The sequence below is a fragment of the Scyliorhinus canicula genome, chromosome 9, assembly GCF_902713615.1.
Source record: "Scyliorhinus canicula chromosome 9, sScyCan1.1, whole genome shotgun sequence".
NCBI classification, from domain to species: domain Eukaryota; kingdom Metazoa; phylum Chordata; class Chondrichthyes; order Carcharhiniformes; family Scyliorhinidae; genus Scyliorhinus; species Scyliorhinus canicula.
Window position 1 is genome coordinate 160,079,493 of NC_052154.1, and position 17,893 is coordinate 160,097,385.

The following is a 17,893-nucleotide window of genomic DNA, read 5'->3' on the forward strand; positions in this document are numbered from 1 at the left end:
AGAACTCTGGCAAAATACATGGATTTTTTAAATCAGTGATGAAGCTGACAGCTCACTATTCTAGTGATGTCACAAGGCAGACTTTGCATATTTAAAAAATATATAATATTAAAATAGATATATATCTTGCATAGTATCTAAAAGCTGTTCCACAAAGAGCCAAACGAAACATCAAGAAATAATTAGTGGTATCTGAAAGAAGGTGACTGAAGGTATGTTCAGAGAGACAGATTTTCAAGAGACTTTTGAAAGTACAGAAAGATGTAATAAGATAGAGTGGTTTTGGAAGAAATTTCTGGAGTCAAGGCCCTTCATGACAGATGGTCTGCACTACAAATAAATTCCCAGTGCATGCAAAACCACCACAAAAAAAATATATGATTCAGTATTAATTATCCATTTGGTATTGTCAGTAGGATTCAGTAGGATTTCAGGAAAGCAAACGACAGACATGTTAAATTTTCATGCTGTTATTTGAACTATGAAAATGCTACCAGCAGTACAAATATAGAATTTGTCCCACCAAACATGGGCTGTACTTGGAAAAAACATGTTAAGCTATGTAGGACTGGATGAAGTCTGGTGGTTACAGTTCTGTCTTTGTAGTGATTGGAACAAGTTGGACGTGATTTAGGAGGAATTCAACTGAAGAAATTTTTGTATCCATTGACTGATGTGCAATTTTCTTAAATGCATCAATACCAATAAAGAAACTTCATAACAAACATACAGGTACGCTCAGATTGCTCAATTGAAAAGGGACAATACTAGGTGGCAGACTGACTTCACAGTAAGGCATAAAGGCACCGATTCCTTTGGGTGATACTATTTAACAATTCACACTTTTTTTTTTAAGTGCATGTGACCAAACATTTTTCCCAAACGTTAGGAAAACCTCACCAGTGGTGGCCATAGTATGACACATATTCACTAGTTTAGGTGTAAGAGGTGACTCCATCAAAACCTTAAAGATCCTGAGGGGTATTGATAGGGTAGATGTGGAGAGTAAGGAGGGCAGAACAGTAGTATAGTGGTTAGCGCAATTGTTTCACAGCTCCAGGGTCACAGGTTTGATTACCGGCTTGGGTCACTGTCTGTGCAGAGTCTGCACGTTCTCCTAGTGTGTGCGTGGGTTTTCTCCTGGTGCTCCAGTTTCCTCCCACAGTCCAAAGATGTGCACGCTAGGTGGTTTGGCCATGCTAAAAAAAAATTGCCCTTAAGTGTCCAAAATTGTCCTTAGTGTTGGGTGGGGTTACTGGGTTATGGGGATAGGATGGAGGCTCGGGCTGAAGTAGGGTGCTCTTTTCAAAAGCCGGTGCAGACTCAATGGGCCGAATGGCCTCCTTCTGCACTGTATATTCTATGATTCTATGAATATTTTCTCTCAGTGTATTGGATTCTCTGGAACTCTTCCACAAAAAGCAGTGGAAGCAGAGTCTTTCAATATTTTTAAGGCAGAGCTAGCGTTATCGGGGGGGGGGGGGGGGGGGGGGGGCGGGAGAGGCATTCAGGGATGTTGATTTGAAGTGACAAACAAATCAACCATTATCTTGTTGAATGGTGCAGCAGGCAAGAAGGGCCAAGTAGCTTCTCGCATTTTAATTATTTGCAAGTGTGTCATATTTCATTTTTTTAAATTTAGAGTACCAAATTCTTTTTTCCCCCCAATTGAGGGGCAATTTAGTGTGGCCAATCCACCGACCCTGCACATCTTTGTGTTGTGGGGTGAGACCCACCCAGACATGGGAGAGAATGTGCAAACTCCACACCGATAGTGACCCGGAGCCGGGATCGGACCCGGATTCGCAGCGCCATGAGGCAGCAGTGCTAACCATTGCGCCACCGTGCCACTCCAATTGTGTCATATTTCAGTCATTATTTTTTCATTTTAAAATACTGCCTGCTTTTAGGAATGGCAATGTGTATAGTACATTGGGTAAATAATCCTTCAATTTATAGAAAATTCTTCAATTTCTCTTCCTTAGGCAGTACACACAGGTCAATGCAGATCAAATGAAAACAGTCGGTACTGGTACTACTGAACCAAAGGAAAAAGGCCAGTCCTTCTTGCCCCGGGATGTCACCACAGAACCATAAACTTTCAGCTCTCAGGAGGTTATGTATTGGTCTATTCACTGACAATTTCCGAGTGTTCTGTCCGACTCACAGCCCCTCCAACAAATTTTTTTAAAACGATGCCGACCTACATCTGAACGATATCCAGATTTGGACTGACAACCGAAGATAATAGTTGTATCAGATAATTGTTAAGCAATTATCAGCTTCGAGAAGAAAATGTTTAACAATCAACAACCTTCAATAGTGCCACCACAGCATAAAGTCTCAGTTGGTAGCACTGAGCCAGAAGGTTGACGTGGGCTTAAGTCCCAACGGAAACAAAAATTGGGAAGTGGTTGAAATTACAGTGTGTTCAGAGAATGATAAACTAAAAAAAAAAAACTTTGGTACAGATAAGAACGGCAGAACGGCCTGCACTTACTGCTTTTTTATGTCCTCACCGTTAATAGAGTGGAAACAAACCAACCTAGTCACATCAATACTGACTGCAAGTGCATGGCAGAAGTTAAATATTCTTCAGTGATTGGTTTGCCTCGTCCTTCAAATCCTTTCCATTATCTACAAGCTCAGCAGAGGGACGGAATGATATTCTCATCAATTGTCTGTTTGGTTGCAGCAGTAACAATGCTCAAGAAGACAAAGCAGTTTGCTTGAACAATGTCCCTACCATTGTTCTTGATATCCACCCTCCCCATCACTGCAGCACCATGTTGCATGGAGACGGCACAGTGGTAAAGTGTTTAGCACTGCTGCCTCAGTGCCAGGGACCCAGGTTCAATTGCATTCTCCCCCGTCTGTATGGGTTTCCTCCGGGTGTTCCGGTTTCCTCCCACAGTCCTAAGATGTGCAGGTCAGTTGGATTGGACATGCTAAATTGCCCCTTAATGTCCAAAAATGTTAGGTGGCGTTACTGGGTGGGATAGGGTGCTCTTTCAGAGGGTTGGTTAAGACCTGATGAGCCAAATGGCCTCCTTCTGTACTATAGCTATTCTATATGATCTATAAGACATATTCAGCAGCTAAAGAACCCACCTTACCCAAGGTGAGGACCTTGAGAGGATTGTTATCACTAAGGAGGGAGTGATGGGCAACCTAATGGGGCTAAAGGTAGACAAGTCTCCTGGCCCTGATGGAATGCATCCCAGAGTGCTAAAAGAGATGGCTAGGGAAATTGCAGATGCACTAGTGATAATTTACCGAAATTCACTAGACTCTGGGGTGGTCCCGGTGGATTGGAAAGTAGCAAACGTGACGCCACTGTTTAAAAAAGGAGGTAGGCAGAAAGCAGGAAATTATAGGCCAGTGAGCTTAACTTCGGTAGTAGGGAAGATGCTGGAATCTATCATCAAGGAAGAAATTGCGAGGCATCTGGATAGAAATTGTCCCATTGGGCAGACGCAGCATGGGTTCGTAAAGGGCAGGTCATGCCTAACTAATTTAGTGGAATTTTTTGAGGACATTACCAGTGCAGTAGATAATGGGGAGCCGATGGATGTGGTATATCTGGATTTCCAGAAAGCCTTTGACAAGGTGCCACACAAAAGGTTGCTGCATAAGATAAAGATGCATGGCATTAAGGGTAAAGTAGTAGCATGGATAGAGGATTGGTTAATTAATAGAAAGCAAAGAGTTGGGATAAATGGGTGTTTCTCTGGTTGGCAATCAGTAGCTAGTGGTGTCCCTCAGGGATCCGTGTTGGGCCCACAATTGTTCACAATTTACATAGATGATTTGGAGTTGGGGACCAAGGGCAATGTGTCCAAGTTTGCGGATGACACTAAGATGAGTGGTAAAGCGAAAAGTGCAGAGGATACTGGAAGTCTGCAGAGGGATTTGGATAGGTTAAGTGAATGGGCTAGGGTCTGGCAGATGGAATACAATGTTGACAAATGTGAGGTTATCCATTTTGGTAGGAATAACAGCAAACGGGATTATTATTTAAACGATAAAATATTAAAGCATGCCGCTGTTCAGAGAGACTTGGGTGTGCTAGTGCATGAGTCACAGAAGGTTGGTTTACAAGTGCAACAGGTGATTAAGAAGGCAAATGGAATTTTTCCTTCATTGCTAGAGGGATGGAGTTTAAGACTAGGGAGGTTATGTTGCAATTGTATAACGTGTTAGTGCGGCCACACCAGGAGTATTGTGTTCAGTTTTGGTCTCCTTACTTGAGAAAGGACGTAGTGGCGCTGGAGTGTGTGCAGAGGAGATTCACTAGGTTAATCCCAGAGCTGAAGGGGTTGGATTATGAGGAGAGGTTGAGTAGACTGGGACTGTACTCGTTGGAATTTAGAAGGATGAGGGGGGATCTTATAGAAACATTTAAAATTATGAAGGGAATAGATAGGATAGATGCGGGCAGGTTGTTTCCACTGGTGGGTGACAGCAGAACTAGGGGACATAGCCTCAAAATAAGGGGAAGTAGATTTAGGACTGAGTTTAGGAGGAACTTCTTCACCCAAAGGGTTGTGAATCTATGGAATTCCTTGCCCAGTGAAGCAGTTGAGGCTCCTTCATTACATGTTTTTAAGGTAAAGATAGATAGTTTTTTGAAGAATAAAGGGATTAAGGGTTATGGTGTTCGGGCCGGAAAGTGGAGCTGAGTCCACAAATGATCAGCCATGATCTAATTGAATGGCGGAGCAGGCTCGAGGGGCCAGATGGCCTACTCCTGCTCCTAGTTCTTATGTTCTTATATAAACATAAATATCAAAATGATAATCCAAGGAAGGGCGGGGTCAAGTTGGGCCCTTCGAGTCTGCACCGACCCTCTGATGAGACCCAAATTCTCACTGGGTATAACATGCCGAATCGCACCTTGTTTTTAAAGAGTACCGCTTTGGCCCTATTAAACTCCACTCAGCACCAATGTCATGCTAGACACGGACGGTGTATCCTTCTGAATGACTTGGTGTTCCTCGCCCACCTCAGGATTTATTCTTCGTCTTGGTACATGTGGAGTCTTAAAATTATTGTCTGCGGTGGTTCCCCCAGTCTCGGCTTTTCGTGGAGCAACCTGTTAGCCTGGTCTACCTCAGGGGGTAAAGTCAACCAGCTTCCCGAGCAACTTTGACATGAACTCTGTTGGGCTCCTACCTTCCATGTCCTCTGATAGCCTGGCGATCTGGTGATTTTGGTGCTGGGGTCCTGTTATTTTGGCCTGTAGTGTCTTTTGAATGGCTGTCAATCTCATTATTTTGCCCTCGAGCGACTACTTTCTCTACTTAATAATAATTTCTCTACTTAATAAATTCTCGGATCGTCGCTCCTTGGGCCTCCAGTTGTCAGTCCACCTTGTCCATCGTTCCATGTATGGAGGTCATCGCAGTCTCGATTACCGTCTTCGTTGCCGACATTAGGTCCTCTTTTACCACCTCACTGTGCTTTTGGGGTTTTATTGAGATGAATTTCATCATCCTCTTCGTTGACGACTGGGATGGCGTTGGCAACTCTGCTGGGTCCACCATGTTCAGATTCTTGTTGCCATCCGGGTCCCCCCCGTTCCGATGTTGCGACTTTCTCTCTTGACTTTTGCTCCCTTTGCAACCAGTCTAGGGGCTGGTTTAGCACAGGGCTAAATCGCTGGCTTTTAAAGCAGACCAAGGCAGGCCAACAGCACTGTTCAATTCCCGTACCAGCCACCCTGAACAGGTGCCGGAATGTGGCGGCTAGGGGCTTTTCACAGTAACTTCATTTGAAGCCTAGACGTGACAATAAGCGATTTTCATTTCATTTTTTGTCGGTTTGCCAGTATCCCAAATCAGGTGAGTTGTTGATGAGGGGTATGATTGGTTTAGATTTTATTTTTTTTTAAACTGGTTTGGTGCCCCTTCCTCAGGTCAAAAAGTCCAAAAAGAAGTTTCCATGTGGAAGCCACCTTTCATGCTCAGCTCACGGCCGCCACCAGAAGTCCGCCCACCACTTTCTTACAACTAAGTATGTGCAATAATTGTAGCTTTGCTAGGATCTTGGGATTTATTTTCAAAAGGCAATGCTGCAACTTTTAAGCTACGGTGTGTAAAAATCCCTAGCCTATCAGCCATCTGGGGGCAACACAATAGCACAGTGGTTAGCACAGTTGCTTCACAACTCCAGGGTCCCAGGTTCGATTCCCAGCTGTCTGTGTGGAGCCTGCATATTTTCCTCATATTTGCATGGGTATGGGCAGCACTGGTGGCTCAGTGGGTTAGCACTGCAGTCTCACGGCGCTGAGGTTCCAGGTTCGATCCCGGCTCTGGGTCCCTGTCCGTGTGGAGTTTGCACATTCTCCCAGTGTTTGCGTGGGTTTCGCCCCCACAACCCAAAGATGTGCAGGGTAGGTAGATTGAACACGCTAAATTGCCCCTTAATAGGAAAAAATTAATTGGGTACTCAAAATTTTTTTTTAAACTTTTTTTTTTAAATGTTTGCGTGGGTTTCCTCCGGGTGCTCCGGTTTCCTCCCACAGTCCAAAGATGTGCAGAGTTAGATGGATTGGCTGCGCTAAATTGCCCTTAAGTGTCCAAAAAAGGTTAGGTGGGGTTACGGGGTAGGTGGGGTTACGGGGATAGGGTCGAGGTGTGGGGATAGGATGGAGGAGTAGGCTTAGGTAGAGTGTTCTTTCCAAGGGCCTGTGCAGACTCGATGGGTCGAGAATGGCCTCCTTCTGCACTGTAAATTCTATGATCTTCACGTTCTATTTTCTCAAACGCCATAACATAAATGGCTATAGACCAAGTGCTGAAAAATGGGATTGAATAGATAGGCGCTTGATGGCCGCCGCAGACACAATGGTCCAAAGGGCCCGTTACTGTGTTATTAAACTCTACAACTCAAATACTGGTATATCTGCTGTATAGTTATATGAGATCCCAGGCCCCGAGATATTTCAAGCTTAGTTAGGGGGATTCAATTACATTTCATTTACATTACGAAGTCATTGGAGTGAGTGCAGTTATGCACCTGGCAGTGAAATGCCACCCTCAACTGCCTCTGCTCTGCAGCCATTGGGGATTTTAAACTGGCAGGTGCCAGCAGCAAAGGATATCAGAAACAAATCGATAAAGGATTTCTGATGGTGGAATTACTGATTTCAAAACTTTATTTAAACATTATCCCATTTTTCTACTTTTAGGAATCACAAAACACTGGAATGAACAAAGTACTGTGCAAAGATTAGCTACAGTAATTCAGTAATGTATTTGTATAATAGCCTAATTTTTTTTATTTTTGCTGAAACAAAACCTAGGACAAGAATCCCAGTGGTGCCAGGAAGCCCTAATATAACCGGCACTGTACATGACAAATTAATGGGTGGAGAGAGGAGTGAATGCATAGTTACGGAATTCAGGTTTGAATCCTCAATCTCCCGAGTTCCTGATTCAAGTCATACTGCACTGAGTGATGTTAAACAAGAGGCCAACAATTTCTCAGGTGGCAAGAACATATTAGTAAGATCCAGCAATCATTTTCATATTACTGCAAGCTCAGGCACAGGGGTTTTTATATCTCAATAGCAGAATTTAATTTTCAGTTTCTCTGTAAAAAGATCCAACTTAACGACCCAAATCTCAACCTTAGAAACCTTACTTGGTTCTCATTTTTCAGTTTACAGCTACATGCACTTACAAAATCAACAAGGTCCTTCACATCCATCCTGACCATAAAGTAAATTCTGTTGACCTTGTGCAACTAAGCACAGCAATTGCCTTCACCTCAAATTCAAAAACTCTACAGTCAGCACTTACTTTTCTAATGATCCTGGCACCAATACAAACCACATCAACAGAGGAAATAGTCAACATTTAGCTTTATATGGCCTGAGCTTTAGGTGCCAAGTGAATTAACAAAAGATTATTGCAAATTAAGCTCTCAACTCAAGTGCTTGTTCTCAGTAATTAAAAATATGTTTATTAAAAGGTGCTCATATTAAACAAAAACATGCAAAACAATCAAGTAGGAGACCTCCACCCAAGCAGAACCAGTCTCCGGGCTGTCAACAAAGCAAATGCGAGGACATTCGCCTTCAGCCCTGATTGAAGCAGTGACAAGTCCGACACCCCAAATATGACCACTAGCTGACATGGATCCAAATCTACACAGAGTATCTCTGACACAGTTAAAGAAAGAGGCCCAGAAGCTTACCAAATTGGGCCTGTGGTTACCAGTCCCCGAGAGCAGTGCTCACACTTATCCTCCATTCCAGAGAATTATGCGCTCATCCTCGTTTTAATCAGATGCGTCCTTGAATTGAATCAAACTTAACCAAGCTCAAAATCCTTGACCCAATCCCCCCCCCCCCCCCCCGGGCCGGTCAGATCTAGCCAAAGAGAATATCTTCTTCAATAGTGAAGAGGATGGTGCCAAGGGGAAGGATGGGAAAGACTTGCATGAAAATAGCAATGGATAGACTTGAACCAGGCAGATGAAACTTCTCATCCAACTTCTTAAAACTAACAAAATCCAACTCCACGAACAGGTCTCCATACCTCTCAGACCCACAGGTGGAAAAAGGAGATTATTGCAGACACTGGGTCACTGTCTGAAGTCTGCATGTTCTCCCCGTGTCTGCATGGGTTTCTTCCGGGTGCTCCGGTTTCCCCCCCCCCCCCCCCCACCCCCACAACAGACATAAAAGACGTGCAGATTAGGTGGATTGGCCATGATAAATTGCCCTAGTGACCAAAAAGGTTAGGAGGGGTTATTGGGTTACGGGGGATAGGGTGGAAGTGTGGGCTTATGCGGGTCGGTGCAGACTCGATGGGCCAAATGGCCTCCTTCTGCACTGTATGTTCTACAACAAAGACCACGATTGGATTCAAGGAAACTCTCACCGGAGAGAAAGGCTGCCCAATAGTAAAACAATAAAATGTGTAGGTCCAGGTACCCCCCGCTTGTCTGTCTCTTTGGAGCAAAGACCCACAAATTCTGGGAGTCTCAGCTGCCTAAATAAAGATATTAACTTGTCAACTTTGACAATAAAAGATCTTGAGTAGAAAAATGGGGCGACATTGAAAGAAATAAAAATCTCGGGAGCACATTCATTTTAATAGTCTGAACCCTACTCGCCGAAGATGGTGTCTCGCACGGGAATTATGGGTTGGGAATGTTTGTGTCCCGTGGCTCTTGCGGATATGAGCTCCCCTGCTGAGCAGCAGGGAACTCCATTGTCGGCCAGTAAGGCACTGACTGTGAAGAGACACGGTAGGGATCTACCGGACATTGTATAAAACGTAACTGTAAATAAACAAAATTTCTTTATCCTTACTGGGTGTGGACTCCCCATGTCCTTATTAAAGACGGGGGAGCTTATTGCACCTCTGGAAGTTTATTTTGATACTGTTGACCAGATTAGTGTACTTTAATTTATGAAGCAAGACCCTGTTGTAGGTCATCCGGACCCCCAAATAGCGATAGCTAGTCTTGGCAAGGCAAAAAGTTAACCTTCCCAGTTGGGCTATCCACCCCAGGGAATTGACGAGGAAACATCCATTCTTGTCCAAGTTCAACTTGTAAGCAGAGGAGGAACCAAACGCACTAATCAGCTTCATAATCTCATCCATGGAGGGTACTCGGTCAGTAATGTAAAGAAGTAGGTCATCCGCGTAACACCCGATGCTCCACCACCCCCAATCTCACAGGGCACACCCCGATACAGCTATTGTTGGATGGCCGGATTAAAGATGGGATGGTCAGCCAAGACCGTATAGCAGGCTGGATCGTTAAGCTCCAAGGAGCCATTTGTGCCCCCAAAAAATGGGGTGGGACCCAGATAGCCAAATAATTAGGCCCTAAAATATATGTAAATGGATCCTCAATGATATAGGATAGTCACAAGAAAATAGGGTGCAGCATTTATGTGGAAGACCAGGAAGGCAAGCCCCTGAGGGAATTTCCGACTGATATGAATGCCCAGGCTGCAAAGCTAGCAGCCGTAACTTACGTGATCAACCAACCTGACACAAGCAGACTCGGTGTATGTCTGCAGAAATTTAAGTGACTTCCTGCCACTGTGGGAAGTGAGGGGGATTTGCCTCAGCAGACGGGAAAGCTATACCATTCATATCTTTGTTATAATTCATTTTCCAAATGGGAAAGATGGCCTGCACATTGTCCCGACCAGGAACCATAACCAAATTATTTATCGCAACCACGATGTCCAGAGCCAAGGAGCAGGAGCCACAGGTGTGTGCATTAAGGGATTGGGCTGGGTGGCCGACATAGACCAAGACGTGCAGCAGTACATTGGAAACTGCATAGTCTGTACCCAAAACAATCCCAACAAACATGCTCATAAGGGAGAACTGAGACACACCCCTGGACTAATTTGCAAATTGACTACATCGGTCCCCTACTGCCCGGCACAGGAAGTCAGAAGTATATCCTGGTCATTATAGATACTTTAATAAGTGGGTGGAGCCTTTCTCACTCTGACCAATGGATCCAAGGTCACAGCAGATATCCTAGTGCAGTAAATCTTCACTAGATGGGGACGGTTTAGATGCAGACCAAGGCATTCACTTCACCGTCCAGGTGACAGAAACATAGAAAGTAGAAGCAGGAGGAGGTCATCCAAGTCTGCTCCGCCATTCATTTTGATCATGGTTGATCATCAAGTTCAATACCCTGAACCCACTTCCCCCCATATCCCTCGATCACTTTAGCCCTAAGAGCTGTATCCAATTCCTTCTTGAAATTACACAATGTTTTGGACTCAACTTCTTACTGTGGTAGCGAATTCCACTGATTCACCACTCTCTGGGTGAAGAAATGTCTCCTCACCTCAGTCCTGAAAGGTTTACCCTTTATCCTCAAACTATGATTCCTGGTTTCCTGGTTCTGGACACCCTCACCATCGGGAACATTCCTTCTGAACCTACCCTGTCTAATCCTGTTAGAAACCTATAAAATTCTATGAGAGCCCCCCTCACTCTTCTAAACTCCAATGAATATAATCCTAACTGACTTAGTTTCATACGACATTCCCGCCATCGCAGGAATCAGCCTGGTAAACCTTCACTGCACTCTCCATAGCAAGAACATCTTTCCTCAGATATGGACACTAAAAGTACACACAATGTACCAGGTTTGGCCTCACCATTGCCCTATACAATTGCAGTAAAGCATCTCTATTCCTACACTCAAACCCTCTCGCTTTGGAAGTCAACATGCCATTTACTTTTTTTACTGCTTGCTGTATCTGCGTGCTTACTTTCAACTGATGCACGAGGACACCAAGGTCTTGCTGAGTATCTCGGTCTCTCAATTTACATTCATTCAAAGAATAATCAGCTTTCCTATTTTTGCTGCCAAAGCGGATAACCTCACATTTATCCACACATCTGCCATGCATTTGCCCACTCACTCAGCCTGTCCAAAACCCCCTGAAATATCTCTGCATCTCATCACAGTTCATCCTCCCACCCAACTTTGTATAATCTTCAAATGTGGAGATAATACATTTAGTTCCCTTGTCCAAGTCATTGACATATAATGTGAACAGTTGGGGTCCCAGCACAGATCCATGCAGTACCCCAGTAGTCACTGCCTGTTAATCAGAAAAAGACCATTTATTCCAACTTCTTGCTTCCTGTCTGCTAACCAGCTTTCTATCCAGCTCAAGACACTACCCATAATCCAAAACGCTTTCATTTTACATATTAATCTGCCATCTTGTCGAAAGCCTTCTGAAAGTCTAAATATACCCCAGGATAACGAGTCATTAAATACATCCGGAATGAAAGGCTTCGAAAACTTATAAAATTTAATCGGAAACTATCCAGACCAGGGCTTTGCCAGTCTGCATCAAACCATTTCATCTGGGTAGCAGAGATTCCCACTCCTCATTCCTCTCCACCTCACAGCTGGGATGGATAGGCTGTTCAAAATAAGACATGACCGATCCCTCCGTTGGAGACTCTGATCTATAAAGATCACAATAGGAAGAATCAAAAGCTGTATTAACACGAGGAGTGGCGGAAACGAGGCTACCACTCGAATTGGGTATTTGTATAATTTCCTGGGAGGCCGCCTACCACTTAAGCTGATGAGCGAAAAGGCGACTGGTCTTCTCACCTTTAGCGACACAACTGACCTACCGCTCTGCCCATCGACAATAGCTCGAATTGTGTTTGCAGTTTCTGCTACTCGCCAACAACTCCGGGGTAGGGTGAAGGGAGTACTGGTGATCCACCTCAAGAATGGAGTCCACAGCCTCTGCTGCTCGCTGTCTTCATCAAATGCGCTTTAAAAAGCTTATTTTCCCCGAGGACCACCTTACGGGCCACCACCTTACAGTCCTCCCACAGTGTGGAAGGTGAGATTGACTATCGTCCTCAATAGCCGTGGACATGCGTTCACAAAATTTCTCATCCTCTCGCAATGTTGTGTCGGGCCTCCCTGGTGCACATTGGGAAAGGCCTGATCCTAGCACCCAAATCAACAAACGGTCCGAAATCAGAGTACTCTGCCACAACCATTGAAGGGAGGGGAACCTATCCACCACAAGGACAAAAAATAAATCTGTGAATATACCTGATGAACATGCAAGAAAAACGAAAAATCTTTGTCATCTGGATGCAAAAAGCACCAAGGACACCCTCCCCCAAATGCTCCATGAAAGACAACAAAATGGACCTAGAGATGGAACAAACTTCCTCTATTGTTGGCGGGCAGAATTCAATCAATAAAAAGGAACACACCCCCTAGGTTTATATTTCTCTTTCAATGCCTCCCCATTTTCCTGCCCAAATCCTTTTTTTATTTAAGATGCCTGCTTTTATTTGGGTGGGTAAGAATCCCAGAATCCACAATGTTCTACTCCAGGGGGATAGACACACAGGGGGCTCGACCCTTCCAAAATTATTGTTTTATTACTGGGCCGCTAATATCCCAATAAATCTGGTTGTAGATCAGTAATCCAGATTCAACCTGGAGCACTACATCCACTCTCCTAGCCATAGTTACTACATCATTATCCTTTTCTCCTGCTAGATTTGCCTCAAACCCAGGAGGTGGTCTCCTCACTTAGAATCTGGAAACATTTTAATCCTTTCCCGGTTTTCACTGGCTCCTATCTGTAACAATCACCTTTTCTTACCTTCTGGGCTGCACATTTAACTCCTGGAAATTGAAGGGATAAGGGACTTGAACACGTTGGTAACCTGTTCATGGTTTGCCAGCTTTAGAGAGTAAACAGATAAATTTCAGCTACCTAACTCAAATCTTTTTTGTTACTTTCAAGTTCAGGATTTCTCTCATGCAGCTTTCATCAGGCTCCACCTTCCTCTTTGTTGAAGAGGATTCTATCCTCAGCTTAGCCTGGCAGGGGATCTATCTCAGAACTATAGGACCATATTCTCTCACCTGATCCCTCATCCCACTAGACGGGGTGAGGGTGAAATTTGAGAATGAACTGGGCCCCATACTCACTAGTAAGGCTTGGAAAAAGACCCATTACAGGGTCAACTCCACGTTCACATGTGTCCGGTTGAACAAAATTCAGTTCAAGATGCTACATGGGTCATACCTGACCAAGGCAAGGATGAGTGGGTTTTTCCCAAATGTGGAGAATAGATGTGATCGCTGATCACTTGCCTCAGCCAACCGTATGCTTAGGATTTGATCCGGCCCCAGACGTGCCAACTTCTGGACTCCTTTTTTAGCACCATGTCAGAGATACTCCATTTGGAATTACTCCCACATCCGCTGGTAGCAATATTTATGGTTTCGGATTCACTGGTAGTTCACTCTGGGGGTAGAGGCGGACACTACTGCTGAGTTGGAGAGCTCCCGTCCTGCCCAGTGCCTCTGATTGGGTGAAGTATTTAATGTCCTTCTTGCAATATTTTTTTCTATCAGGGGTGCAGTGGAGCGATTCTACCAGGGATGGCAAACGTTAATTTCCTTTTTTAAAAAATATAAATTTAGAGTACCCAATTCTATTTTTCCAATTAAGGGACAATTTAGCATGACCAATCCACCTATCCACATCTTTAGGTGGTGGGGGTGAGACCCACGTAGACAAGGGGAGGAGAATGTGAAAACTCCACATGGACAGTGACCCGGGGCCGGGATCGAACCCGGGTCTTCGCCGCTGTGAGGCAGCAGTGCTAACCACTGCACCACCGTGCTGCCCCGATTTCTTTTTTTAAGTAATTAGATATTGTCAGTTGTTAGGGGGTTAATGTTTCTGTTCTTTGTTTGTGATTCTTGCATTCTTGTATTTTTGTTGATTGTTATGTAATACTTTCATAAACAGTCTGAAGTAAATAAATGCTAAACAAAATTTATGTTCACTATATATCTATCTCACATAACCTGCAAGAATAACATTGTGTTCCCATTCACAAGAATAACATTGTGTTCCCATTCACAAGAATAACATTGTGTCTGTGCAGAGTCTGTCTGCACTTCTCCGAGTGTGTGCGTGGGTTTCCTCCGGTTTCCTCCCACGGTCCAAAGATGTGTAGGTTAGGTGGATTAGCCAAGCTAAATTGCCCTTAGTGTCCAAAAGGGTTAGGTGGGGTTACTGGGTTACGGGGATAGGTTGGAAGTGTGGGCTTAAATGGGGAGCTCTGTCCAAGGACCGGTGCAGACTTGATGGACCGAATAGCCTCCTTCTGTGAATTCTATGATAAAGGAAGTTCAAAAGAGATTTACCTGAATGGTTCCAGGGATGAGGGATTTTAGCTACAAGGTTAGTGTGGAGAAGCTGGGGTTGTTCTCCTTGGAACAAAAGGATACAGAGGAGAGATTTGACAGAGGTGCATAGGTTTACAGAATGTTTCGATCATGTGAATTTCATTCATTCATAGTTTCAGTGTGTGAGTTGTAAAAATCATAGAAAAGTAAACTGCAATATTTCATCTAAAGTTATCAGTCACAGCACTACATTTGTACTGATTCGGTGGAAAACAAAATACTTCTCGGTCAATTATTTTTGCCAGAATTGCAGTCAATTATTTTTTTACCAGAATTGCAGTCAATTTCCACAAGTCACTCACAGGGGGAAGTTAATTCCCTTTGAAACCACAATAACATTTTACCAAAGTAACTTTTACGCAATTGGTCACAGTTTAGATTAAGATCACTAGGCAATGATACCCTTGAGTTTCATCAGAGAATTGTTACAGCACAGGAGGCCACTTGGCCAGTCATGCATGTGCAAGGTCTTTGTATGAACAATTCACTTCGAGCCATTCCCTACCTTCCCCTGCACCACTTTTCAGAAAATAGTCCCATTCCCTTTTGAAAGCCTCAATTGAAACTGCCTCACCCATATGCTCAGGCAATGCAGTCCAGATCGTAACTACTTGCCAAGTGAAAAAGTTTCTCCTCATGTCTCGATTGCTTCTTTCGTCAATTATCTTAAACTATGCCCTCTTGATCTCACTCCTTATACCTGTAGGGACAGTTTCTCCCCATCTACTCTGTCTATCCCCCTCATGGGATATTTTGAATACCTTCACAATTCCCCTCCCAAACTTCTCTTCTCCAAGGTAAACAGTTCCACCTTCTCAAATCTAATTACGTAACTAACTTCGTCATTCCTGAAACATTCTCATGTGATTCGTTTCTACATTCACCATAATGCCCTCACATCTGTCCTAAAGTGTGGCTCGCAGAATAGATGCAATGCTCCAACTAAGGCTGAACCAGTTCAACAAATCTTTCCTTGCTTTGTGCACTCTATACCTTTTTTTAATAAAGCTTAGGATATTGAATGCTTTATCAGCCATGCTCTTAACCTGTCCCGCCAGTTTGATGATTTATACACATACAAACACATGAACATAAACAGGATGCAGCATCATACATGCCTAAGATGAGACACTTATGCAGAAATAGGATGCGCTTACCCCAGAGAACACCAGGTGTCATCCGCTCACAACATACAAAACATAACTACCAATAGCATTTGGCACCACTGGGACCATTTGGTTCCTTTTTTCCGCAGGCTATATATTATACCTGGATTAACACAACTGCCATGAGAAAAAAGTACAGGTATTACTTCAAATTCAGCTATATGGGCGTCACTGCATGGTGAAGAGAAATCTCCGAACCATAGTTCAAATATTTGTTAATGTTTGTCGTGCACTCAATGAAAAGCAGGAGATGCATAATAGAAAAGAACAGCAGCAGTATGAGACATGTTTAGTTTTCCATGTTTAGTTTTGAGCAGCTGTCATCAGAGAACACATTGCTCAACCTTGCTTTCCACTCATTTTAATACCAGCATTACATTAACTGCAGGGTTGAAAAATATTGATAACTTTGTCAGAGGCAAAAACACAAAGTGTTTACAAAACGAGACAATCAGGAGGAATTTCAGAATTTAGAATGTAAAGTTGCAGGATCAGGATATAACTTGCACCAAAATTAGAAGAGTGAAAATACAACTTCCGCTTCAGCAGCTGCATCAACTTCCGCTCCAGCAGCCGTAACAGCCTCCCCGAACAGGCGCCAGAATGTGGCGACTAGGGGCTTTTCACAGTAACTTCATTTGAAGCCTACTCGTGACAATAAGCGATTTTCATTTCATTTCATCAATGTTCCCTGGTGAAATAGCAGATTGTCACACTCAAATCCATTTGTTCTCCGAAAGACAGCACAGTGCAAGCTTCAAAAGGCTGCTTACAAGTTATAGGAGTCTTCAGTGGCAGACATCCAGTCATTTGACAGTGCATTATGTCCTGTTGTATCAATGGTCCTTTGTCACCCCACCCATGGTACACATGCGTTGGCAAAACACTCTGTTCACTGTGTCTCAGGACAAATAGAATTGACAACCATTGTTTCCTACCACGTGAAGCAGGGACACGTATGCACCCAATTGAACAAATGATTTTATTCCATTGGAAACTGTACTTAATCTCAGAAATTATTTCACTCTTTCACTGTTGGATAAGTGCTCAGCTGTTAATAACTTTTGGTTATTTTCATGAATAGATAGCCTCGATGAAGTTAACATATGTATTTGGAAAAGAGAATAAAGCCTTGCATAACTAATTAAGGATTTCATAGATACATTCAGATGATTCAATGACCTTACTATGCCTTATTCAAATATATCCAAACTTAGAAATCAACATGCCAATGTAGCCAAACCCTTGATGATTACACGCACACGCACACGTGCACACGCACACGCGGTTTTACCTGTGAAATGATCAGCATACTTACTGGAGATTCTAATGTAGCCCGCTCTACTGGCTCTTCTACTTGGTTCACCTTTATTTTATCAATTGGTACAGTTTTAACAGTACCAAGGAGACAGAACAGCAACCAACAGTGAGACACTGTGCCACTCTTCCAGTGCATCTACAGTTTAAAAAGAAAAGCGATTTCAGAAATCTTCCTCATAACAATTCAAATGTATTTGTTCAATTGGAAAATGTCGATTAAAATTAATCAAGTAGTGAAAAGAATACTGTTAGACCATTCCAAAAATATTCACAGAAAATTGCTATTCAGAAAACTGACAATCGCACAGAATCCTAACAGAATTGAACTCTTAAAATATGTCGGTTTTGTCCACCGATATAAAGATCGTGGCAATTACAGGTGTGCCCTTTGACTGATTACACGTTGCCACTGGTATCTTAGAAGAACATACTCACCATTCGGTTGTAAAATACATGCAGGCTCAAAATCCCAAGCTTTTTCATTGAAAATTATCAGACAAACCCATATAAATGCAACAGGACCCACAAAGTCAACAGTTTTACTGCTGTATTAGTTTTAGCTTAAATAGTTAATTGATATGGAACTGAACTATACAGATCATGGAAAAGTTACAGCACAAAAGAAGGCTATTCAGCCCATCTTGTCC

At 43.4% G+C, this 17,893-nt stretch overlaps 1 protein-coding gene across 5 annotated transcripts in view; it reads right to left on the reverse strand.

Moving 5' to 3' along the window:
* Window positions 1-17,893, reverse strand: part of LOC119971847 (nucleobindin-2-like) — an 82,176-nt gene that overhangs the window by 48,499 nt on the left and 15,784 nt on the right. For all 5 annotated transcript variants that reach the window (XM_038808058.1, XM_038808057.1, XM_038808056.1 and 2 more), the window contains exon 2: window positions 17,245-17,382. In XM_038808058.1, coding sequence (XP_038663986.1) covers window positions 17,245-17,382 — 138 coding nt within the window. The remainder of the gene's footprint in view (window positions 1-17,244; window positions 17,383-17,893) is intronic.